This window comes from Phocoena sinus, chromosome 7 (assembly GCF_008692025.1).
Source record: "Phocoena sinus isolate mPhoSin1 chromosome 7, mPhoSin1.pri, whole genome shotgun sequence".
NCBI lineage: Eukaryota > Metazoa > Chordata > Mammalia > Artiodactyla > Phocoenidae > Phocoena > Phocoena sinus.
In genome coordinates this window covers 64,159,453-64,186,908 of record NC_045769.1, presented here as the reverse complement: position 1 = coordinate 64,186,908, position 27,456 = coordinate 64,159,453, and the positions used below count along the sequence as shown (strand labels likewise).

General features: G+C 39.3%; 1 protein-coding gene across 3 annotated transcripts in view; it reads left to right on the top strand.

Annotated features, from left to right (window-relative positions):
• The window catches only part of NOSTRIN (nitric oxide synthase trafficking), a 74,485-nt gene that overhangs the window by 27,664 nt on the left and 19,365 nt on the right, over window positions 1–27,456 (top strand). For all 3 annotated transcript variants that reach the window (XM_032636502.1, XM_032636501.1, XM_032636500.1), the window contains 8 exons: window positions 2,252–2,335; window positions 5,032–5,094; window positions 5,313–5,394; window positions 7,593–7,655; window positions 10,245–10,343; window positions 16,336–16,461; window positions 21,664–21,762; window positions 21,860–21,985. In XM_032636502.1, coding sequence (XP_032492393.1) covers window positions 2,252–2,335; window positions 5,032–5,094; window positions 5,313–5,394; window positions 7,593–7,655; window positions 10,245–10,343; window positions 16,336–16,461; window positions 21,664–21,762; window positions 21,860–21,985 — 742 coding nt within the window. The remainder of the gene's footprint in view (window positions 1–2,251; window positions 2,336–5,031; window positions 5,095–5,312; window positions 5,395–7,592; window positions 7,656–10,244; window positions 10,344–16,335; window positions 16,462–21,663; window positions 21,763–21,859; window positions 21,986–27,456) is intronic.

Genomic DNA, 27,456 nt, shown 5'->3' with positions numbered 1-27,456 from the left:
AAAATGATGTGATGTAAGATAGTGATAAATGCTAGGGCATAAAAAGAGGTGTAGGGAGATAGTGACAAGAATGCTCTTTTCGATAGGGTAGCCTCTGAGGTGGTGATGTTTGAACAAGACTTGTTGGGGTTGACGTGAAGAAGAATGCCATGGGGTTATGTAGCAGAAGGAATACACGGCAGAGGCCACAGCAAGTGCAAAGGCCCTAAAGCAGGATGACATTTGGCCACTAAGCAATGAACAAGGGGATGACTAGTAGGAGGGGAAATCAGAGAGGGAGCCAGGGCTCGGGTTGTGCAAATCAATAAAAATCATTTCAGTCTTTGAGCCCCTGTTGGTTTGGGGTGATTACCACATTTTTAAAATTAATTTTAATTTTTTTAAATTAAAAAAATTTAATTTTTAAAAAATTAAATTTAATTATTAATTTAATTAAAATTTTTTAATTAAAATTTTTTTTTTAATTTTTAATTATCATAAACCCCATTGAGGTAAGTCTGATTAATTCATTTTAATGTTGCCCAAAGCCACCCTACTGAGCCATAGCGTTCTCTTGGGATTCTAGAGCATCCAAGTTCATTGAGGGGGGTGGTCTCTCCCAGCTTGCTGCTGACCAGGACTTTCTCTCTCCATCAATCACCACATATTCCTAGAGCAGAAAAATCTTTTTTAAAACACTATGAGATATTTCTTTACCATCTTCATTATTTAAAAATATTTACCCTAACTTTTTCTTATACTTGGCCAAGGCCTGATGCCAAATGGGTATTTTCTGCACTTAGGCCTTAACATGCATCCTACAATGGTTTTCTTTCTTTTAAAAGGTGCTAAAAATAACTTTGAGCACAGCTGTACTAAAGAGGAAAAATGAAGAGAATCTTAGCGATAGGTCCATAGCCCATGATCTCTGGGTTCCATTCATAAAAGAGGTCTTTCCTTTTTTGGTCTATAACACTGAGCCTAATCTGTGTAAAAACATCCAAGGATTAAGTTAATTACTGGAGAGTCCTGGGATTGTTCCCCAAATGAAATGGAGTCACAAATAATTCTAATGATGTTTTATAATAAAAGTAGAATTAAAAGACTGAAAAATATGCAACAAAGACTCTCTGGTCCATATAAAGATGAAAAAAGTAGCATAAATTGAACTTAATATCCTACATTTTTATTATTTTCATTGAAAAGTGAAATGAATAAAAATGTGTCTTCATTTTAGCTATAGATGGGCTTAAATTAGGACATGGAAAAATCAGCTTAAGCTAAGAGTGACTCAATCCATCCAAAGAACCAAGTTTTCTTTGGGAGGATATGCCCAGATTCCCTACTGAGTCTTGTCCTGCATGGAAGGTAATGGGAATTCATTTTCTAAATCTCGTGCTGGCCCATTAGAAAGTTACTGTGTGGTTAATTCCATCATAATGTATTATTGTATTGCCAGCTGTTATAATCTAGAGCTAGTTGGTGCTTGTGTCTCAGGATAAGTAGGAAAGTAGCTGGATTAGTTTGCTAGGACTGCCATAACAAGGTACTACAGACTGGGTTACTTAACTTACACAGTCTCTTACTGTAGCTTAAACTACAAAAACGTATTTTCTCACATTCCTGGAGGCTGGAAGTCTGAGATCAATGTGTTTGGTCAGGTTGGTTCCTTCCGAGAGCTGTGAGGGAGAATCTATTCCGTGTCTCTCTCCTAGTTTCTGGTGGTCTGCTGACGATTAACCTTCGGCATCCCTTAACTTATAATACATTATCCCAATCTCTGCCCCTTCATCTTCACACAGCATTCTGTGTGTGTGTGTGTGTGTGTGTGTGTGTGTGTGTGTGTGTGTGTGTGACTGTGCCCAAATTTCTCCCATTCATAAGGACACATCCATACTGAGTTCTAGCCAATCCTAGTGACTGCATCTGAACTTGATTATTTGCAAAGACCCTATTTCCAAATAAGGCCACATTCACAGACAGCAGGGTTAGGACTTAAGCACCTTTGTGGGGGAATATAGTTCAACCCATAACACTAGTGTACAAGAAGTTTAAATAAAAACTTCACTCCTTTTGTAGGATTCTCTTGGATATCCTTAAAGATTACACCTAGGACAGGAGAATCCTTATAGTAGACAAATCATCTCTTTATTCATTGCATTATCAGCCTGAGTCCTCCTTCATATATTTGTGTGTCTCTGTGTGTGTGTGTGTGGTTTTGCTTGATTTCCAGCCGTTGTATCCTATCTAACAACTATCCCTTTGCTAACAGGGCAAATTTGGAGATCAGTTATGCCAAAGGACTTCAGAAACTGGCAACCAAACTCAGCAAAACATTACAGAGCACAAAGAAAAAGTAAGTATATGGAAGAGATAAGGCAAAATCACTCCTAAAAGTAATAAAAAGCGACATATGTTCAATTCCAGCTTCCTCATATAAATGTGGTAAGTCCAGAGAGTCAAGCATGGCTTCCAGTTCTTGGGCTGTTATTGTGTGCCAGACACTGTGTTAAATGCTTTCATAGATACTCTACATTTAATCCTCACAACAATCTCTGAGAAGTCTTTTTATGATCCCTATTTACAAACAAGGACTTGAGGCTTGGAGAGTTTAAGAACCTTGCCTGGTCACACAGATAATGAATTTCAGAGCTGGGTTCATCCTGTGTCTTTGTGACTCCTAAGCTCATATTCGTAAAAGGCCTTGGTGAGGATATTAACTTGGGAAGCAGTGTTGTTAAGTCGGAAGCTCTTGAAATCAGGAAGTGTGAATCCTGCTTTATCTCAAATTTATGACCTTCAGCAAGCAACCTGGCCTTCCTTGATTTCCTCCTCTGTTATGTGGAGTAACAAGATGTGCTCCATTGTGTGTATGTGTGTGTGTGTGTGTGTGTGTGTGTGTGTATCGGGGGGTGCATATTAAACGAGGTAATATATGTAAAGATATTGGCACATCAGATGCTGAAAAAATGTTGGTTCACATTTTTTTCAATTCAGTTGAGAATGAAGTCAATTACTTCTCTTCGGGGAGAGAAAAAAGGTATTAGTATTCTAAAAATGGTCCATTAGTGATATTTTCTTACAAAGATTTTTGACTAATGCTTGCAGATGCCACCCAATGGCAGTGCCATTGCAAAGACCCCTTCTGATGGTAAAAGAAAGAGGGAAAGAAAAAAGGAAGGCTTCTGGAGCCCACATTCCTACTCCCTAGGCATTATCCATAACAGCAAATAATGGCTTTGAAATTGCTCTGACTTTGAGCTTGATTTTTAGGATGGTATTTTAGAAGCCTGCAAAGGAACCAGTAGAGCACAGTGGTTGAGTATAAATAGACTTTATTTAGACTACCCATGTTTAAATTCTGGCTCTACCTCTTACCAAGTAGGTAAATTAGGACAATTTATTTTACCTTTCATTGTGTATTTAAAATGGAAATAAAACACATCTCATATAACTCCTGTGAGTAGTAAATGAAATAACACAAGAAATGTTTTTAATACCTGGCTGGAGCCAAAGCTCCCTAAGTGTTCATTATGATTTTAGTTTTGATTACCTCCTAAAGGATGAGAGGTGTAGGTGTAGGGGTGTGTGTCTTATTGTGTGGCAACCCTAGAATCCAGCATCGTGTTCCCAAGGAGTTGGCATGAACAGAATGCTTGGTTAACCAGGGTTAGTACAACAATATTTAATAATAAGTATTAACTGAACTTTTATCTGTACCAAAATCTGTTAGGTACTTGTATAATAACTCAAATTATTTCTCTTCTAAAAGACCAGTTAAGTGAGGATCAGTGAAATCAAGTGATTCTTCCAAGGTCATGCAGGAAACAAAGGGGAGCTTGTGGATTCAGACACAGAACCTCTGAGGCCAACGCCTTCTCCTTCCTGCTCTGCCACCCAGCTCCTCCCAGGGGCAAATGTCAGATTCTCTTCCTGAAAGTGTGCTTGGGCTTCTTTTTTTTTTTTTAAAAAACCAACTCTATTGAGATTTAGTTTACATGCAATAAGACGCACCCGTTTTGAGTATATGGTTTGATTGATTTTGACATATGTATACACCGTATATCCACCACCAAAATCAAAATATACGTATTTTCATCACCAAAAGACTCCTCATACCTGTCTACAATCCTTCCCCCAACACAGTCCCAAGGAAACACTGATCTGCTTTTTTTCAATCTAGATTGTCTTGTCTTTTCTGGACTTTCCTATAATTGGAAGCATACAGTGGGTACTCTCTTGTGCCTGGTTTTGTGCCGGGCTTTGGATACACAGAAAATCTGACAGCCTTTGATCTAGTTCTCCCATTCTCTGGCTGCCAGGTGCGGCCTAAGTCATATGGAGGCAAACCTCTGCACCGTCTTGCTCTCAGTATGGGCACCGATCTGTCCCTTCCCTTCCATCAAAGTCTACACTGGCTCTGTCCCTGAGGTTTATTGATACAGTGGGCTTCCTGTTTGAAGGCCAACTATATGTAGGAGGAAAATAGCGTCATATTTCCTAATTCTCCCTTTGTGCTGCTAGGGTCGGGGCAGAGTTATCCTTCTGTTAAATTGAGATATACTCACAAGACAGTAGAACATCTGAGTGTTTGTCCTAAAGGCCAGCAGGGAACAGGACCTAGACCCCAACCCCAAGAGCAGCACGCAGGACATGACCAGGGCTCTGGAATCCTCCATAACTTAACTTTTCTGAGCCTCCGTTTATTCATCTGTGAAATGAAGAGCCTGAAAAGGTTGTCTTTAGGGGTAGCATGCTCTCTCCTGCCTGTTCTAAGTGGCTTCTCACCCTTGGCTACTTTATTTCCCTGATTTTCTACAGACATGAAATGAAAAGTGGAAATCAGGATGAAAAATGGGAAAAAAACGCAGTTTATGTAATGACAATAGTGCAAATAAATATGTTGGCAGAATTTAATCCCATGGAGAAATTGAAATAGGATTAGTGATATGAGTGCAATTGCCGAATGCAATGGCTCAGACATGATGCTTTATTTCTCAGACTCCTGGGAAAATGACACCCACACTTGTGCTCCCTTGTTTTTGCCTCCAGCTGTGTTGTCAGTGCCTGGGCCTGGGTCTCGGAGGGCATGAGGTCGGCAGCGGACCTGCATCAGTGAGTACCCACACGCTGGCCTTGCTCCAGCCCTAAAGGGAGTCATAAATATTTAAAGTGGGTATGCTACAAATACTCCACTGCAAACTTGCACTGATAATGCAACACACCATTTTAGATAATGCCTAACACACCATTTTACTTCCCCAGAAAATAATTCGGAAAGTAGATATAAATCCTAATACTAGGCTTGTGTGTCTTTCATGTTCTATTTCCAGAAAACTTGGCAAAGCAATTGAGTTGGAAGCAGTAAAACCAACTCATCAAGTCCTGAGTGCACATGAAAAGAAGAGAAAATCAGTGAGTCGAAATCTTTCTTTTTTTCCTGTTAAAGCAAGATTTCTGTCTTTGGCTCAAGAAATAAAAGGTGATCTAAAGGTGCTCCTACGTTTCAGGAATTTATCATAAAAATAAACACAAACCCAAAGATTTATGTACGAGGATGTTTGTTAAAGCATTGTTTATAGTAGTGAATAAATGGAAACTTCTTCATCATCCAAAAATAAATTACAATGAATTCAAGCAACGGAATACTATGCAACCATTAAAAATCTTATTTCAGCAGAATTTAATGACATGGGGATGTAGTGCTAAATTAAAAAACAAGCTGAGAAAATCTAACAATATAACTGCAGTTTTGTAAAATAAATGTGTGAATATATGCATAGAAAAAAACCTGGAAGCACCTCCCCAGAATGTTGATAAGAATTATCTCTAGATAGTGGAATTAGAGGTTATTTTTATTTCATTTGTTTGTACTTTTTTGTATTTGCATTGTTTTACACTGAATAGATACACCGTTTGTAAATAGAATTATAAACGCAATTTTTGAAAGGAAATGCTTCTCTATACTTATAACCTTGGAATTAGGTAAAAGAAATACTAGGTATAATCATCAAATAGCCTTAAAATTGAAGAAAAATAACTAAACAATTCTTTCAGGGCACCTGGTCCTCTTGTATGGCGTATTCTCTGGTCTGTCTGTGTACTTTTCCTTCCAGAACAATTTCATTTGTGTTCTGTTTTCTTTTTATTTGCGTGTAATACAGTCAGTAAGCACTTTAAAATATATTTTCAGGCAACATGAAGAGGTATTTAATAAACACTGCTTAGCTCTGATAGGGATGGGGTCATGGTCATTATCTGTGTCAATGACAGGTACAGGTGAGAAGTTCAGAGCAGTAATAGGAGGTATTTGAGAAGGGCAGGGGCAGTGGCTAAGGGGAGTTTCAAGTAATCACAGCCAGATAAAGCAGGTCTTAAAGGTGGTAAGTCCATAGAATGAGGGGATTTGTGAAAGCCCTGATGGAAGAGAAATGATACCAAAAAAAATTTATTCAAACGTATGAAACTGAGTCAGGAAATGGAATAGATGTTTAGTGGGCATCCATGTATTTTTACCAGAATGGATGTTCTCCTTAGGGCTAGGGTGATGGGGGAAGTTTACAGGAATTACTAGAAAGTAATATAATCTTCTGCCTTTGCAAACCAACTTAATAAAAGCCAAACACTAGTCTATACTTCATTAATAACAAAATATTTTCATACCACATAATAATATGATAATCACTAGAATTTCCTTAGTACTTACTAAATTAGGCACAGTGCTGTGATCACAGTGCTTTAGATAATTAATGTCATGGTCGCCTCAGAATGCTGGTCCAGTTTATAATCCTCTTTTCAGCATTTGCCCCTCTCTGTTGCACCCCTATCACCCTGCCACATTTTCTCACAAAAAAGTCGAATTTTTTAAAGTGAACTTGTTCCATATTTCAGCAACATAGAGTCAAAAGTGACATAGTGCATAAAATTATTTTAATTGTGTTTGTTGTGCTAAACCACATATTCCAAATTTAATGAACAGAAAAAGAAAAAAGTACAGTGTTGCTAGATCTCAGAGTGGTTGAGTAATGGCTGATCTGTGGGTTTTGAAGAAAGGTCTATGGTTCAGGAGAAAAGGTTCTGCACTAACTTAAGTCTGATCTCCTCAGGAGGTTGCCTAGTTCCATTTTCATCATTTACTGCCCCATTGGCTATTTTAAAGTAGGAGGAAAAGTCAGTCTTTTTGAAATTAAAGCAATATTCACTTTAGAGGCAATAAGACAGTAAAATTAGCACTGCTAGGACTTCTACTGAATCTCACGGTATTAAAATTTGGGTCACATGGAATAATGCTGAAGAGGAAGTAATGGGACTGGAAGTGATACCAAACTATGCAAGATACTCCTCCACACAGATTGTACCCATTTATATTGTTTCTACAGAGTTATATATTAAAAATAATTATCTTACCAAATGCATTCAGGGTAAATCTTGTGAAGAGATTCTTGACCTGAGGAAAAGAGACTTGACTACTTTTCTCAGGAAATATGTCCTCTATAGGATTTTAAAATTCCACTTAATTGTGCTACTAATTGTACCAGAATTAATAAGCCAGCACTGTGACTCAACAAGAAGACAGCAAAAAAAAATTTTTTTTCTTTTCTTCCCTTCGATAGCTTGATAATGAAGTTGAAAAGACAGCAAATCTTGTCATTAGCAACTGGAATCATCAAATTAAGGCAAGTATACACAAATATCATTTGTGTAAACCCAATTTTCAGGATTGAAGCTTTTGGCTTTTGTACAAATGTGATCGTGTGTTTTAGTGTCAGTATTTCTAAGTGCTAACTGAAAAGCAAAATGTTTCCTCGTCTGAGTTATTATATAGATATATCTTTCAACTAAATCAATAGAGGAGCAGAACTCTAAATATGACTTTTATTTATAGCTAACATGTGGTGTTTATTGTATGTCAAGTGCTATATATTTATGTGTTGAATCATCACAAAAACCAACCAATGTGGTATATGACCTTGTGTTGTCCCATTTTATAGATGAGTAGGGAAGCAGAGACACAGAGGTTAATAATTGCTTAATGTTACAAAGCTGGTTAATGGTTGAACCAAGAATTATTCCAAGTCACTGGGCTCCAAGGTCACTGCCCTTAAGCATTACCTACACTGACTGACTCTTTGTATAATTTGAAACTTAGGGCAAGATATGAATACTGAGTTTTGGTTTTATCTTTTATAAGGGCATTTGTGATCTCTGTCTCACCAGTGAGAGCAGCACAGTGACGGGTGTGTAAAGATGTGTAAAGGGGGATTCCTGTATTGGTTTCACAAGTATGTACGGCCCACTCCTTGTGCACCACACTGTACTAAGACATGGTTCTTGTTTCCATGTAATTTAAAATTTAGTTGGCTAGATAACATGTGTGCAGGAAAGAGTGAATGACTTCTAAGGAAAGAAATTACGATCTGGTGTGAAAATTTAGAGCATATCATTACAGGGTCTTAAGCAGAGATAATCACAGGTGGTGCCTATATATATATATATATATATATATATATATGATTATTCTAGAACAATCCAGTTTAGGAGGAATTCATTTCGAGTAGGAAGGACTAGAAGCCAGTGGAGAGGGAATCTGCTCAGAAAACCCAATGATTCCCTTTGAGGGGACTTGTGCTACCAAAGTTGAAATTCACTCTTTCATCTCAAAGGGTTGGTGCCCAAAGAGAACTTTCTTTCCCAAGTAGATGGTCATGAGTGCAAAAAAAGCGGAGACACCCTCAGAAACAGGCAGCCGCATCTCAGCCCTCAGTGTTGCCTCTGAAGCTCCTGCTGGAACCAAGGACCCCATAAGACAAGGACATTAATCAGAAATGTTTGAGATAAATGAATTTCTATGCCCACAATAACAGTCCTGGTAAAGGACTGCTCACAAGAATCACTTTTATAGTGAATATTTAAAGGTTCCATAAACGAGAGTCCAGTCGTTTGTTTTCAGTTTTGCTCTTGATTTTATGAGGTTTCTTAAACAGAATTTGTTTTTAAAAATACATTCTGTAAATATTCAGCTTTCACAGGAAATGCAATACAATGGACCAAAAGAGAAACTATGCTCAGTAACTGCTGCTGCTTTCAGGAACAAAAAAAAAATCTTTTTTTATTTCCCAGTTTCCATCAAGTAATTTTTCTAAATAGAACGATTTTATTTTTTATGAAGATTGACAGAGAAATTAGAGAACATAAAATGCTTGCACTATAATAGCTTTCTCTCCAGTTACAGTTCAAGGGATTCAGCATGTCAGTAATGCGGTGTAGTCTGTTTTGGAGACTCGAATGAAGAGCCTTAAAGAACCAAATGCTCCTGGCTCCTACTCTCATTTATCAGCAGGCATGTGACTGACCGAAGGTGGAGGGGAGGGTCTCTGAGCTTCTTGTTCCTTGAATTCCATTTTGTAGAGGTTTCATATGTTTAGAGACCTTCAGAAGGCTTTGCCTCTGACTTCCTAGGGAAAGAAAGACCTGGACTTTTCCCTTCATTCTCTGGTTTTACAGTCATTGCAACTTGAGGTGAAAAACCATAGCATCTTTCAATCAACCCAGTTCCTGAATAGGCTAAATCCAACTCAAACCAAATTCTGTTGGTTTTATCTCTGGAGCATCCTGCTCTGCCAAGCTGGGACTGTCTAGGGAATGACGGATCACCCACATCATAACGCAGGCCAAGGCTGGAGGCATTAACAGAGTAAGGGACTTCGAATGCTGCTTCCTTCTTGACCCCTCCCTCCGCCTGCCCACCACAAATGCAGGGTAGTTCACAAGATGCCAGGCAGATGCCCAGCTCTCAAGCCCAGGCATCAGGGAGCAAAATTTTTCTTTTGCTCTAAGTTTTAAGAGAGCATCTTAAAATGACCTCAATTGTGGCCAAGCAGATTTAAAAGAATGATGCCAGCAGTCTTCCATGTTTGTTGTGATTTTTTTGGCAGGGGTACGGGGGTTGGTAAAGCCATTGCCTTGCATTATGCTAGCTAGAACAATGTTTTGGAAACTCGCAAGCCTTTGGTGATTTAACAAAATGTATAACCCTCTTGAATGAACTCAGTGTAATGAAAAAAATACACAGTGGTTCTCAGGGCAAAATGTTAGCCACTGTGATATTTTAGGCAGATTTTGAGGTGAGGGCAGAAACGAAGAACTAAACATACACAATCGTTCAAGCTAGCACGTGAACATAACTTGTTCCAGAACAGAAGAGTTTTTCTCTTGATATCAGTTTCTGATCCTTTTTTGCTTTTTTTGTATGTTTTTGACTCTAGGCCAAGAAGAAATTGATGGTTAGTACCAAGAAGCATGAAGCGCTTTTCCATCTTGTAGAAAGCTCCAAGCAAATTACGACTGAGAAGGAGAAGCAGAAGGTAACCTCTCATGGCCGGCTGAGTGCATATGGCTTAGAGATGGATGGGCTTCCTGCCCTTAGCTATGAACACAGGAGAAGTGGCTGATTCCCCCTCTGTGCGGGGTCTCTGCAGGGCTGTAGTGTGGTAGAATATGAGAAGGATCCTAAGTTATTCCTGGTCCCCATATATATATATATTTTAGAGATCTTTTCCAAAAAAATATTTATTTATTTTGGCTGCTCTGGGTCTTAGTTGTGGCACGCAGGATCTTCCTGGTGGCATGCGGGCTCATAGTTGCGGCATGTGGGCTTCTTAGTTGCAGCATGCAGACTCTTAGTTGCGGCATGTGAACTCTTAGTTGCTGCATGCATGCGGGATCTAGTTCCCTGACCAGGGATCGAACCCGGGCCCGCTGCATTGGGAGCTCAGAGTTTTACCCACTGGACCACCAGGGAAGTCCCAGTCCCCGTATATTTTTAAAAGGTATTATTGACAGATGACAAATTAAACCAGTGGAGTCCAATATATATATATACTTTTAAATTATCTACTGTGTGCTGGGCACTGTGCTAAGTTCTTTTTTTTTATTAATTAATTATTTATTTTGGGCTGTGTTGGGTCTTCGTTTCTGTGTGAGGGCTTTCTCTAGTTGTGGCAAGCGGGGGCCACTCTTCATCGCGATGCGCGGGCCTCACTATTGCGGCCTCTCTTGTTGCAGAGCACAGGCTCCAGACGCGCAGGCTCAGTAGTTGTGGCTCACGGGCCTAGTTGCTCCGCGGCATGTGGGATCTTCCCAGACCAGGGTGCGAACCCGTGTCCCCTGCATTAGCAGGCAGATTCTCAACCACTGCGCCACCAGGGAAGCCCCTCCAATATTTTTGATAAGGAGCCCGATTAAACACCTCTCAGCTCACACCCCAAATAAGTAAAAAATATATACACATAGCATAATGTATTATATAATGTACTTTACCTATCTTGTATATTATATAGAATACTTTTTATATTAAACTAATGTTATGAACATTATACAACATAACAAAGTAGAAATATTTGAAGGATGTGGTAAAAATGAAATAATATTTTCAGTGATTAGCTAATCATGATGTCTTCATATAGTGATTAAGTGACATATACAGACAAAATATACATGTGGGGCAAGGCTCACCCTTACCCATAGTAAATATAAATTTGCATTTCTAGTATGTCTTCTTGATAATGTCAGTTTTTTGGTCAGCTTCTCATCAGCTCTCACTAGATCATGCCAGTTTTTGCCTTTTCATGTGGGTGATGATGCACCTGTAATCGGGAGTGGGAGAAAGCGTCAGCTCTGGCATTTTCCTGTGGCTTTCCTGTGCTTACATTGTTTGTATTAACATCAATCTACAGCTTCGTAGCAGACATCTTTTTAAGGCATGTGTTCATTTTGTGTGTGTTAACCTAATTAAAGTGGATAATAAATCTGTAAATCCGTATGATCCAGACTTCTGCCGATGGGCACATGTCCTAGGATGTTGAGAGTGAAAGCATTTGTGGGACCCATATCAGCTTCTCATGTTATAAAACGCCCACTCTCCCTCCAGAACACTTCAGAATCCTCAACTGTCCACACATGGGCACCAATATCAATTCATATATTGAATAAGAGTAAGCTTGAACACTCTTTTTAGGCAAAAATGAACACAACTAATATTGGAGTATTAGATTATCTTGGACACCCCTTATGGTATGTGCCCCAGATTGGAAACCTTTGAAATAGTCAATATCTTCCCCCAGAGATGGAGTCCCCCTAAGGAAGTGCAGGCAGCACCACTGCAACCCAAAACATTCTTAAAAGAAAAAGAGAATTGTCATTGCCAAGTAACTCTATTATTTCATCTGAGGAAACTATCAGTTGAATAACTTAGATTCATTGTTAGCAAGATATCACAAGGTTCTTGTGTCAATCTTCACAGTTTGAAATGATCATAACAGGTACTGAATAATGAGACAGCTTCCGAAGAGGAGGCAAAACCAAAGTAAGTTAAAAACCTAAGCTCCAGGACCTCGTTGTAGGCATTTGGAGCCCTCATTAGAAGCTATTCTTTATTGATGTCGAGGAATGACAAAGGCAAAAGCATGGGCAGCTAAGTGGTAAATTTTTGCTTCCTTCCCTCATTAGCAGCCTCCCTGGGAGGCGGAAGTTCATGATCCTCCCCTGCCCTCCTCCACCTGGTCCTGTCAACCATAGCCCTTGGCTGTCATTACAACACAGACCCCTACCATCGTCATCACTTTATCTGGTAGCTTTCTCTATTTTAGTCCTAAAACTCAACGCCTAAGGCGGCGTTCATTTTTGCATCTCACACAGACGTGCCCATGATCTCCCACTTGAGCCGGACTGGTTCGGTGCTGCTCAGCAATCCTTCCTGTTTTCCTGCTCAGCAATTCTTGTTCTCACCAGAAGCTGATCTGCATCTCCATTCTTCTCGCTCCTCCATCCTCACCACCCACTCTCAGCAGACCATCTTGCCTCCAGCGTCACAGAGTAAATAGAAGTCAGGACAGCCACCTCCCTACTGAAGTCCTGTGTGCAATGCGACAGGCCAATTCTTCATCTTGTGCTCTGATTCCCATCCCAGCCTCCTCTCAGAGGCCCTTCCCTGGATTATTCCCTTCTCTCCTATATCTCTAAGGGTTGCTTCCCATCAGCCTTTTCAACTTCCCTCTATCTTGGGAGAGTAGGAAGAATCAGGGAGACACCCTTTGTCTCCCTGATATTCCTGTTCCTGCTCCTCTCCAGATATCATCATCTCTTTCTTTTTACAATAAGATTTATTGGAAGGGTTATCTGTGCTCTGTCTCCACTTCATCTCCCGTTCACTCCTCAAACCACTCCTCAAACCACCGACCAAGCTTTCCCCACCAATTCGCGAGAAATGTTCTTGCCATTGAATACGTGGTCCTTGTTGCTAAAGCTAATGGGTGCTTTCCAGTTCTGACTTTAATTTCTTAGAAGCATTGAGCATCATTGACTTTCCCCTTCTAGAAACATTCTCTTCTTTTAACTGCAACGCCATCTTACTCTTTTGGTTTTCCTTTCTGTCAGTTTTTTCTTAAGCTCCTTTATGGACTGCCCTCATTCTGCCTGAACTTTCTATATTGTTGTGCCTGATGATTTCTCTCCTGGGCCTCATTCTGTTTTATTCGGCATCATATCTCCAGCGTCCCACACAGTACTCTCAAGTGCTCAATACACAGCACGTACTCAACAAATATACTCTCAAGGCTTTGGCTACCATGTCTCTGCTGACAATACCCAAACTTATGTCTCCAGCCCAAACCAGTCTCTGAACTGCTCTCTGGCATCTCAAACTCAATATCCAAAATCAGAACCATCACTTCCCTCTACCAAAAATATTTTTTATTCCTCTGTTTTTTATATATTTGAATATCACCATCTACCATATCCTCCCAATTCTAAGTCCTAAACCAAATACTTCCTGAATTTATCTACTTATATTTCTCCCCACTGCCACTCCTCTCTCCCAGGCCACCATCATCACTGCTTGGGTTACTCCAACTGACAAATTGGTGTCTTGGCTTTCAGTGTTTCCTCTCCTTATCCCCTATACACAAGCCAAGCTGACTTTTCTGGAACTCGAATCTGAGCATGTTATTCTCCTTTAAAAAGCCTTCAAAGGTTTCCAGGTGACCTCAGGATAAAGCACAGACTCTTTTGTGTGGCCCTCAAGACCCTCCCTGATTTGGCCCTTGCTTAACTTTTCAGCATTTTCACTTGCTATTATTTCTCTCAAACTGTGTGCTCCAACCTCACCAAAATATTTTTTGGATCATGTCATGCTATTTTGCCTCACCAATTCCTACTTTCATTTTAGGTTTATTCACACAGGGATCATTTCTGTGAGCACCCACTCTGTGACACCTGAATACTTCTATCATCTTGGGATCTATCAAACAGGATAACAATGGCCTGTGTGGGTCTTTGACTAGAGAGGGAGCCTATCTAGTTCCTTTATCTATTCCCAGTGTCTAGTACATGACACGGTGTGGCAGTCAAGAAATGTTTGATGAATGAATTAATGAATTAATGAATCGATGTTTGTTCCAAGAGAAAGAAAAGAGGAAAGAAAAAGTATTTATCTTTGACAGATTTTAGGAAAAGTTTCTGAGAAGTTCCTTAAATAAGAATATAAGAGTCTCCATTCTTCTTCTGTATATGTTTGGGGTTATTTGCTGTAAATTTGCTGAGCAGAAACTTCTATAGAGTGTAAGCTGATGAACGTGAGTGGTGAGAAGAAGCAAGTACAGATCAGGAACCTCCAACTCAAGACTGTAATCTACCGATGATTCCTGTACTCTTACTCTGTAAATCCTTCAGGCCTTGGCATTTCTTACCAGGACAGGTAGAGATTTGTGCAGTCAGTCTCCAGATTGACTCTGTTCTCATTGCTGGGCACACTCAGTAAGAATCAAAGAACAATGACTTAGCCAAGTATAGCCATGGTGAACATGCAACCCTTTCTCTGTATCATTATCAGGCTAAAATTCACAAGTTCATATCTCTATAGATAAATGGCTCATTACACTTGATATACAAAACCATCCGTGTCCTGGGTAGGTCATACATCAGAGCTGAGGGACAGTTGAATGGCTAGCATATCAACTGGAATAATAAAGTGAGCGGTGTTAATATTCAGCATTTTGGACGAATGTTCTTCGCTACTGAAACGTTAGTCAAAGTGTCCTTAAACATAAAGAGGAGCATTCTTAAAAACCTTTATCTCTGTCCTTGAAAATCCTAAACTGCTTAAATCACAGGGCTCCTTGGTACTCCTTGAACTGTGGCTTGAGGACCATTTGCATCAGAATCACCTGAGGAGGCAGTGAAAATTCAGATTTCCTGGTCCCACTACCGAGCTACTGAATCAGTATTGCTATTGGTGGAACCCTGAAAATCTGCAATTTTCCAAGAATCTCTGGTCATTCCTAGGCATATTAAAGTCTGAGAATCATTCATGTAAATACAACTTCTTCCTTTCTCAGAGATGTGAAATTATGTGTCTGAGCATTTTGAGAATTCAATTCAAACTACCCTGGTCCAGAGAGTTTTGTATTACTTTGATTTTCACAGTCAGGATGGCCAATTTTGGTGACTGACCAGAAGGGGCTCTCTGTGAAGGAGCGTATCATTGGGGGTCAGGATGACAGGAAAGCATTTGTCAAGCTGTCCATAACTTGCAGTGAACTATGGCATGTATCTCAGGCTCTTTCTTCCCTAGTAATAGTAACACTCACTTGTCTTTGAGTGCTATACTAACTGTCAAGCGGTGTGCCCTGTTTCTTACCTGTATCACCTGCTTGATTCCTCAGAGCAACACAGTGAAGTGGAAGCATCGCTGTCCCCATCACAGAGATGAGAAAACTGTGGCTTTTGAAGTTTAAGTAACTCACCTGTAGTCAGAACCAGGACTCTAATCCTGAAGTCTGATTCCAGAGTTATAATGCAGAGTTTAAATAGTGAAAGTGGAGTGAGAGGATGGTCTCCAGGCCTAATGCTAGTTTTATAAATTATCTGATCGTGCAGATCTCTACCTGCCCCGGTAAGAAATGCGGAGGCCTGAAGGATTTACGAAATAAGAGAACGGGCATCATTGGTAGATTACAGCCTTGAGTTGGAGGTTCCTGATCTGTACTCGCTTCTCTGCACCTGTCATTTGGCCTCTTCCTTCATCTGATGAAAGTGGGCATATCACATGGTATTTAAGGACCTCAATTTCCTCGTGAAAAATTGTAGGAATCCTATGGAAAGGCTCTTACGTTTCCTTTCATTTCTGACATCCCTGTTTTCTGAGAAAGGTCTTTGATTTTGTCATCTGTTGTCACTGTTTATGACTTTAGCTGGGAGAAAAGAAACTCATCATTGGGATGCATATAACTCTTTCTCCAGAATTACAAAGGGCTTTCATAAATGCGTTCATGAATACGTGACACTGATGTTTTACCTTAGCTCCTCAATAAACTGAAAAAATCAACTGAGAAGTTGTCAAAAGAAGATGAAAATTACTACCAAAAAAACATGGCCAGCTGTTCTACCAGACTGAAATGGGAGAACACACTGGAAAATTGCTTCCAGGTAAGTTATGCATTCAAGTTTTTTTCTTTCTTTCTTTCTTTTTCCAAAGAGCTTTGTGTGGGAGAGAAATCACTGCTCGCATTCTATCTTCTAGGCACCCTTCAAGGGCTATGAGAAAAACACTTAACCTAGATGTCTCCATCCGTCTCATTTTTCTATCTATATCACAACAACGGGAGATAATTATGATTCTTACTGGTATGGCTGCCAGGATTCCTGGTGTAGCGGACGTCTAGCTGGCCTTCGAGATGTGTTAGGTATTGCTGTTACTAAGGACCCTTATCAGAGGCTCTTACTAGGTCTCTCCTTCCTTTTTCTCAGTGCCCTTTTCTCCTGTTAGGGTCCTCCTCCACCTTTTCCTTCCACCCCAGCCTGCTTTCAGCAGTTCCAACTTTTATGTTGAAGCTATGGAAATTATCTTCTTTGCTTATAAAGTCTTCGTGATGGTGACAAGATGTATATCATTTACCTTTCAAAAGAGCTTCTTTCAACTGAGCTTTAAAAATATTTAAGACTCGGTTTTTTAATTAGAATCCAAATCAGGTAGAGAATCTACTACAAGTCAGAATCTCCATAAAAAAAAGAAAGGTTCCTTTCATCCTCTTTGTTTCCTGGTTTATTGCTACCACCATGCTGGAGGCCACTGGTATTTCTCCCCCCTCTTCCTTTGAGTTCACACAGTTCCTCTTACTCCCATAAGAGTTGTAAGTTTAAGTTCTAAGCTTATCCTCTTGCTTAGAGCTAACCTCTGCCCCCTGAGTGCCAAACCAAGCCCTACTAGACCCACCTGAGATACTCCTGTCGAGTCATCCTTGCCTAACTGTAACCAATAAGGATTCCCTTACTTAGTATTTTGTTGGATTGTACATACTCAGTCTATACCAACAAGTCATTGATTCACATATTACACTATGTATTCCTCATTCTCAGTTGTTTGCAAACAACAGGAGTAAAATGTGATATTCATGAAGACACATAACAAAAGTGGGCTGAACTCAATTAAAATGGAATTTTATTAGAAGTGTGGAAAGTGGAGATGGGTCAACCAGGGTTGTTCCATTTCATTTTTTTCTCCATTCTCCCACCATTCTTCTGTAAAAATGGAATATAAGAATGTATTTTAACGTCTTATGAAGTGTCCTCTTACCCCTTCTTACTCTGCAGATTGGATTCACAAATTCTTTCAGAGAACATTCATTGAACTATGCTTAAGGTAGTTTACTAGATACTGTAAAGTCTCAAGTGCAATTATTAAGTAATGAAACCAATTGCACAAACCACATGTCAAAATTAGTCTTAATACTTCATAATTATTCTATGTTCAAGCCACATTTCCTACCTTCCAAGAAGAAACAATTCAGTTGTTAGAAATAACCTATAATATATTTTGAAAAATAATAACCACTCGAGAATTCCCCGGTGCCCCAGTGATTAGGACTCCGTGCTGTCACTGCCATGAGCCCAGGTTCAGTCCCTGGTTGGGGAACTAAGATCCTGCAAGCTGCTCAGTGTGGCCAAATAATAATAATGATAATGATAATAATAGCCACTCTATCAAAAGTGACCACAAATCAAATGTTTGGTACTGTTAGTATTTACTAGAGGAATTATTTTAGAAAGCCTTTTGCAATAAATGCAAACAGCCTTAAAAATGTTCACATTATCAACTAGTGTTCCTCATCTGAACCACGGAACACAGAAAATAATGTGAGTGACTGTTTTCTCAGTTCCCCAAGGATGGTAGTGACTAATACCCTCTAGATGCAGAGAAGAAATGGTAACTCATTGCAGATAACAGATGCCTTAGGACATTAGGGTTTAATTCTCTCCTAGGACCTCGGTTGAAAAACCTAATTTCCTTTCCATAAATCCATCTTGAGGAAGTAGATGAAAAACAAAATACAGATTTCTGTTAAAAATACATTAAAAGTAAAAGGGAAGAGGCAATACAAATGGCCAAAATTAAGGGGATGACTAAATAAATCAATACACTCTACACAAGGCACTATTAATTAAAATGGTGTTTTGGAGACTAGTGGCATTGGAAACTGCTTATGTATAATGTTAAGTGAAAAAACAAGATACCAATTTGAATAATTTGGTTGATAACTAGGAAGATAAAATCATACATACACATACCTCGACAGACTAAAATACATCAAAATGTTAACAGTGGTCATCTCTAGGTGGAAGAATTACAAATGATTTTAAAATTTATTTTCTTGTAGCCCTTTATGGCCCCAAGACAATGTCAAGGGTGCTTGTTAAAATTCAGATTCCTGAATGCCTTCCTAGACGGGGTAAGTCAGAACTTCTGAATGATTTTAGGAAGGGGCCTAGGTGATCTCTAGACGTACTAAAGTTTGAGAGTTCGTGCTATAGAAAAAACAAGGTACTTCTTTGATCAGTTTTATGAAAACAATTTAGATGAAAATGAAGTCACTCCAATCTCCCCGGGTAGTACAAACGGAAGGTCAGGACAGCAGGAAGTGAAAAGAATGGATGAAGAGTGTGAATCATCATGAAGCCTGGGCCCCAGACAGCCTCTCCATTTACTCTTCCTTGATAACTCTTTGATCCCACTTTCCTCTCATGTGCTATTATGAAAGCACAGGAGGATAATTTGAGGTCCTCCAGAGTATCTTGCTTCTCTATGACCTATTTTATACAAAAAGAACAAAATAATAGAAAGCAATAATTCATTAAATGAGATATGGATTTCCACTTCCCACAGTGGAATTTGTCTCAGCCTCTCTTCACGAGCAGACATAGATCATCTTAATGATTTCCCTGAAATGAAATTAAAATCTTTTAAATATTGCCATCGCCACCAAGGGACACTGGTTATTCTAGTCAAAGATTGATGCTAGTGGCTAAGCACTTGTCACAGTATAGAAACAGCTGCCCAGCAGGGATGCAGTGTGTTCCCCAAACCTGGCTTTTGTTTTCTGTCCTGTCCTTTGCTCACGGTGCTAAACTAGAACAGCTGCTTTCTAGATCTTTCCCCATAATATAAAGACTCTTTCTTTTTGAAGACTGTCCCACTTGAGGTCTAAGACACTGAGCAGAATTTATTTTACATATTTGTTAGAGGAGGCATATGATTGGTGCCCTTTGATGAAGCATTACATTTACTAGGCTACTCTTCTGTGTCTTTAAACCTGTACCTGGGGGACAGAGGGCACATTTAAATGGCTGGTACTTGAGATCTTGGAGAAAGACTCAGGAGACCAAGAGCAGAAACAAAGGTATTTCATTCCCATTGACTTACAAAAATTGTGCAGCTTCTGACTAGACAAAAAAGGTAGCCGTGGGGGAACAGAGCTCTAGGCTTCCCGATTCAAACATCAGGACACTTGGTACAGAATTGAAATCTGCATGTGGTTGACATAGATGTTCACAGTTACTGCCAGCTTTTTACCACTTGCATTTTATAGCAGCATTAAAATGACTATATACTAGTAAACAAACTGTGGTAAGTACAGACAATGGAACATTATTCAGCCTTAAAAAAGAAGGAAATTCTGACACAGGCTACAATGTGCATGAATGTTGAAGACTTTATGCTAAGTGAAATAAACCAGACACAAAAAGACAAATATTGTATGATTCCTCTTATAAGAGATACCTAGGGTAGTCAAATTCATGGAGGACAACAAGTAGAATGGTGGCTGCCAGGGGAGATGAGGGGAGAGAGAATGGGGAATTATTGTCAATGGGTACAGAGTTTCAGGTTTGCAAGATGAAAACAGTTCTGGATATGGGTAGTGGTGATGGTTGCACAACGATGTGAATGGACTTAATGCCACTGAACTGTACACTTAAAAATGGTTAAAAACAGGTAAACTTCATGTAACTATTACACAGAAAAATTTTTTGAAAATTTAATGATTATATACCATAGATTAAATAACAGCAGGATGTGAATGCAGTCTACACACAAGGGTATAAAGGAACACCAGGCTGGACAGACTAGTGGCCCCTGCAGGTGTGCTGAAAGACAGGATGGGAGAAGCCAGTGGCCTTTGTGATGTCTCCCCACCTCCACCCTACCAAAGGCCTTGAGACGCAGTCCGCCCTTCTTATTTCCACGATAATGCCACCCACCAATTTGCCCAAGAAGGCTTTCTTCCTCAGGAAGGACTATTGATGAGTACTCTTTACTGTGTGGGAAGAAGCAGGGTGGGATGGCGGGTATGAAAGGAACCAACCTAGCCCCTGGATAAAGGGGGAAAGCCCAGGCCTTGTCCTTACAGAAACGGGATGAGGCATGTTGTCTTGGACACTTGCCACCTCTGTCGAAGCCCACGGGCTTCGGGGCACATACCCAGCAGCCTCCTATGGCCCTCACAAGGCTTAGGAATCCCCCCTGCATTTCCACTTGACCCAGCCTTCTTGGACAATGCCTAGTGGCTGAGCGTCCCTGTATTTCCTCAAAACAGTCTGTAGCTCAGCTAGCAGTGAGGGGTGAGAATCAAATAACTAACTTTTTCTAAAATGTTAATGGCTGACAAGGCAAATGTGACCTCCCTTACTTTATTTACTCTTCCTAGCTAAAAGCCATAAAACTCTAAAAGTGGAATTTTTGTCATCCCGCATAAAACAGGGAGGCTGTGTTGCCACCTTCCAAGAGTGGTCTCTGACCCCCAGGCCTAATTTTAGGTCAGGATGATGAATTGATCAGACTTTAAGCTTCTGCTCTCATCACATAATTTTCTTAAGCAGAGAATTTGCATCTCATCATCTTTGTCCCTGCCGGAACCGGCAGAATGCCTTGTATGTGCTGCAAACAATTCTAGAAATACTTAGTGTCTGACTGCATTTCCAAGATACAGACGTGGGTTTTACTGGGCTTCATTCTTTTTTTGGAACCCACAGATTCTTTTCAAATGATTCCTTTCTTCCCCTTCTTTGTGAACATCAGGTAACCTGTGGCATCCACCTATGTGCTAATTTTGGCCCACAAAAGCCTGGAGAAAGTGTGTGAGTTAAATTGATCCTAATGGAGGATAAAATAAGACAGACATCAAATCACATTCCTGTCCTGGGAAGCTACCCCCCTCCACAATGTGGATATAATGTAATCAAGAGGCACAGACAGGACGGCTCACTCAGACTTTCTTCGTTGTGTTTGTGCTTAGTGGGTGACTTCAGTTTTGTATAACAGTGGGCTGATCTAATCTCATTTTTCATCCTTCTCAGAGCATCCTGGAGCTGGAGAAGGAAAGAATTCAACTCTTATGCAATAACTTAAACCAGTACTCACAACATATTTCTGTTTTTGGCCAAACCCTGACCACAGTGAGTAGTAAAGAATTCGCCATCTCTGGTATGCATGGTAAGAACTGGCAGGAAACATGTCCTCTGCAACCTTGTTCTGCTTTCCTCGGCATTGCAGTGCCACACGCAGATCCACTGTGCCATCAGCAAGATAGATGTCGAAAATGATATCCAGGCTCTCATGGAAGAAACCGCAGTTTCATCTACAGAAAATAAATCTGAGTTCCTATTAACTGATTACTTTGTAAGTATGGGATGGAAGGAAGTGTCATTCATGGGAAACCTTAGTCATATACTGAGGGATTCATTTTGAAAAGAATTGAGAGCAATTGTAAAGGAAACGTATTGTTTAGGAAACAAAAATATTGACTTTTTCACAGTCCGTATAAATTTTAAAACTGTGTGGTTTACAGACTGGGCAATGCAAACCTGTCTTTGGTATTCTCTGCAAGGGAAGAACTCCAAACAGGGTTTTAGCCTGAATCTTTTTTTTTTTTTGAAGGAAATATTTTATTTCATTTACTTTTTTAATTAAAAAAATTTTTTAAATTTTATATTGGAACATAGTTGATTAACAATGTTGTGTTAGTTTCAGGTGTACAGCAAAGTGATTCAGTTATACATATATATGTATCTATTCCTTTATAAATTCTTTTCCCATTTAGGTTATTACAGAGTACTGAGCGGAGTTCCTTGTGCTATACAGTAGGTCCTTGTTGGTTATCTATTTTAAATATAGCAGTGTGTACATGTCAATCCCAAACTCCTGATCTGTCCCTTCCCCCAAGACTGAATCTTCAGACTCTATAAATAATTACCGTGTATCACATTGGTTTGTCTGTTGCTGCATAACAACTTGCCCCCAAACTCAACAGCTTGAAGCAAACATTTATTATCTCAGAGTTTCTGTGGGTCAGAAATCCAGGTGTGGGTTAGCTGGGTGCCCGAGTCCCACACAGGGCTGTAATCAAGGTGTCAGCTGGGAACGCAGACATCTCAGTGCTCTACTGGGAGATGATCCGCTTCTAAGCTCACTCACGTAGCTGATGGCAAGCCTCTGGTCCTCGGGAACGGTTTTAGCGGGAGATATCAGTTCCTTGCCGTATGGGTCTCTCCATCTATGGAGAGCTCACAGCATATCAGCCTGCTTCCCCTGGAACTAGCAACGCAGGAGAGACAGAGCCAGAGTGTCCAAGATGGAAGCATAGTCTTTTATAAGCTAATCTCAGAAGTGACATCTCATCAGATTCTGTTTGTTAGAAGCAAGTCAATAAACAGCCCGCACTCAAGGGGAAGGGATCACACAGAGGCATGAATCTTAGGAGGTGCAAATTATTGTCAGCATCCTTTCTGGTCCTTGCCTTTGAAAAACTTTAACCTAATTAGAGGATTATATCTTTTCTTTTTTCTTCTGGTTTTATTGAGATATAATGAACATACAGCACTGTATAAGTTTCAGGTGTACACCATAATGATTTGACTTACATACATCATGAAATGATTACACGAGTTTAGTGAACATCTGTTATCTCATATAGATAGAACCTTAAAAAAATAGAAAAAAAAACTTATTCCTTGTGATGAGAGCTCTTAGGGTTTACTATCCTAACAGCTTTCATATATAACACACAGCAGTGTTCATTCTATTATCATGCTGTGCGTTACATGCCCAGTACTTACTTATCTTGTAACTGGAAGTTTGTACCTTTTGACCACCTTCATCCAATTCCTCCTCTCCCCAGCGCTCACCTCGGGTAACCACAAATCTGATCTTTTTCTATGAGCTTGTTTCTTTTTGAAGTATAATTGACCTACAACATGATGTTAGTTCCTGGACCACAACACAGTGATTCGATATTTCTATACGTTACAAAATGATCACCATGATAAAGTTCGTTGTTATCTGTAACCCTACAAAGTTATCACATTATTATTGACTAATATTCCCCACACTGTACATTTCATACCTATGATTCATGTATTGTGTAACTGAAAGTTTGTACCTCTTTTTTTTTTTTTTTTTTAAACATCTTTATTGGGGTATAATTGCTTTACAATGGTGTGTTAGTTTCTGCTTTACAACAAAGTGAATCAGCTATACATATACATATGTTCCCATATGTCTTCACTCTTGCATCTCCCTCCCTCCCACTCTCCCCATCCCACCCTTCCAGGCTGTCACAAAGCACCGAGCTAATATCCCTGTGCCTTGCGGCTGCTTCCCCCCAGCTATCTACCTTACTACGTTTGTTAGTGTGTATATGTCCATGACTCTCTCTCGCCCTGTCAAAACTCACCCTTCCCCCTCCCCATATCCTTAAGTCCGTTCTCCAGTAGGTCTGCGTCTTTATTCCTATCTTACCCCTAGGTTCTTCATGACATTTTTTTCCCTTAAATTCCATATATATGTGTTAGCATACGGTATTTGTCTTTTTCTTTCTGACTTACTTCACTCTGTATGACAGATTCTAGGTCTATCCATCTCATTACAAATAGCTCAATTTCATTTCTTTTTAAGGCTGAGTAATATTCCATTGTGTATATGTGCCACATCTTCTTTATCCATTCATCCGATGATGGGCGCTTAGGTTGTTTCCATGTCCTGGCTATTGTAAATAGAGCTGCAATGAACATTTTGGTACATGACTCTCTTTGAATTTTGGTTTTCTCAGGGTATATTCCAAGTAGTGGGATTGCTGGGTCATATGGTAATTCTATTTGTAGTTTTTTAAGGAACCTCCATACTGTTCTCCACAGTGGCTGAACCAATTCACATTCCCACCAGCAGTGCAAGAGTGTCCCCTTTTCTCCACACCCTCTCCAGCATTTATTGTTTATAGATTTTTTGATGATGGCCATTCTGACTGGTGTGAGATGATATCTCATTGTAGTTTTGATTTGCATTTCTCTAATGATTAATGATGTTGAGCATTCTTTCATGTGTTTGTTGGCATTCTGTATATCTTCTTTGGAGAAATGTCTATTTAGGTCTTCTGCCCATTTTTGGATGGGGTTGTTTGTTTTTTTGTTATTGAGCTGCATGAGCTGCTTGTAAATTTTGGAGATTAATCCTTTGTCAGTTGCTTCATTTGCAAATGTTTTCTCCCATTCTGAGGGTTGTCTTTTGGTCTTGGTTATGGTTTCCTTTGCTGTGCAAAAGCTTTGAAGTTTCATTAGGTCCCATTTGTTTATTTTTGTTTTTATTTCCATTACTCTAGGAGGTGGGTCAGAAAGGATCTTGCTGTGATTTATGTCATAGAGTGTTCTTCCTATGTTTTCTTCTAAGAGTTTGATAGTTTCTGGCCTTACATTTAGGTCTTTAATCCATTTTGAGCTTATTTTTGTGTATGGTGTTAGGGAGTGATCTAATCTCATACTTTTACATGTACCTGTCCAGTTTTCCCAGCACCATTTATTGAAGAGGCTGTCCTTTCTCCACTGTACATTCCTGCCTCCTTTATCAAAGATAAGGTGTCCATATGTGCGTGGGTTTATCTCTGGGCTTTCTATCCTGTTCCACTGATCTATCTTTCTGTTTTTGTGCCAGTACCATACTGTCTTGATTACTGTTGCTTTGTAATATAGTCTGAAGTCAGGGAGCCTGATTCCTCCAGCTCCTTTTTTCGTTCTAAAGATTGCTTTGGCTATTCGGGGTCTTTTGTGTTTCCATACAAATTGCGAAATTTTTTGTTCTAGTTCTGTGAAAAATGCCAGTGGTAGTTTGATAGGGATTGCATTGAATCTGTAGATTGCTTTGGGTAGTAGAGTCATTTTCACAATGTTGATTCTTCCCATCCAAGAACATGGTATATCTCTCCATCTATTTGTATCATCTTTAATTTCTTTCATCAGTGTCTTATAATTTTCTGCATACAGGTCTTTCGTATCCTTAGGTAGGTTTATTCCTAGATATTTTATTCTTTTTGTTGCAATGGTAAATGGGAGTGTTTTCTTGATTTCACTTTCAGATTTTTCATCATTAGTATATAGGAATGCCAGAGATTTCTGTGCATTAATTTTGTATCCTGCTACTTTACCAAATTCATTGATTAGCTCTAGTAGTTTTCTGGTAGCATCTTTAGGATTCTCTATGTATAGTATCATGTCATCTGCAAACAGTGACAGCTTTACTTCTTCTTTTCCGATTTGGATTCCTTTTATTTCCTTTTCTTCTCTGATTGCTGTGGCTAAAACTTCCAAAACTATGTTGAATAAGAGTGGTGAGAGTGGGCAACCTTGTCTTGTTCCTGATCTTAGTGGAAATGCTTTCAGTTTTTCACCATTGAGGATGATGTTTGCTGTGGGCTTGTCATATATTGCTTTTATTATGTTTAGGAAAGTTCCCTCTATACCTACTTTCTGGAGGGTTTTTATCATAAATGGGTGTTGAATTTTGTCGAAAGCTTTCTCTGCATCTATTGAGATGATCATATGGTTTTTCTCCTTCAATTTGTTAATATGGTTTATCACATTGATAGATTTGCGTATATTGAAGAATCCTTGCATTCCTGGAATAAACCCCACTTGATCATGGTGTATGATCCTTTTAATGTGCTGTTGGATTCTGTTTGCTAGTATTTTGTTGAGGATTTTTGCATCTATGTTCATCAGTGATATTGGCCTGTAGTTTTCTTTCTTTGTGACATCCTTGTCTGGTTTTGGTATCAAGGTGATGGTGGCTTCGTAGAAGGAATTTGGGAGTTTTCCTCCCTCTGCTATATTTTGGAAGAGTTTGAGAAGGATAGGTGTTAGCTCTTCTCTAAACGTTTGATAGAATTCACCTGTGAAGCCATCTGGTCCTGGGCTTTTGTTTGTTGGAAGGTTTTTAATCACAGTTTCAATTTCAGTGCTTGTGATTGGTCTGTTCATATTTTCTATTTCTTCCTGATTCAGTCTTGGCAGGTTGTGCATTTCTAAGAATTTGTCCATTTCTTCCAGATTGTCCATTTTATTGGCATAGAGTTGCTTGTAGTAATCTCTCATGATTTTTTTTATTTCTGCAGTGTCAGTTGTTACTTCTCCTTTTTCATTTCTAATTCTATTGATTTGAGTCTTCTCCCTTTTTTTCTTGATGAGTCTGGCTAGTGGTTTATCTATTTTGTTTATCTTCTCAAAGAACCAGCTTTTAGTTTTATTGATCTTTGCTATTGTTTCCTTCATTTCTTTTTCATTTATTTCTGATCTGATTTTTATGATTTCTTTCCTTCTGCTAGTTTTGGGTTTTTTTTGTTCTTCTTTCTCTAATTGCTTGAGGTGCAAGGTTAGGTTGTTTATTCGAGATGTTTCCTGCTTCTTAAGGTGGGCTTGTATTGCTATAAACTTCCCCCTTAGAACTGCTTTTGCTGCATCCCATAGGTTTTGGGTCGTTGTGTCTCCATTGTCATTTGTTTCTAGGTATTTTTTTATTTCCTCTTTGATTTCTTCAGTGATCACTTCATTATTAAGTAGTGTATTGTTTAGCCTCCATGTGTTTGTATTTTTTACAGATCTTTTCCTGTAATTGATATCTAGTCTCATGGCGTTGTGGTCGGAAAAGATACTTGATACAATTTCAGTTTTCTTAAATTTACCAAGGCTTGATTTGTGACCCAAGATATGATCTATCCTGGAGAATGTTCCATGAGCACTTGAGAAAAATGTGTATTCTGTTGTTTTTGGATGGAGTGTCCTATAAATATCAATTAAGTCCATCTTGTTTAATGTATCATTTAAAGC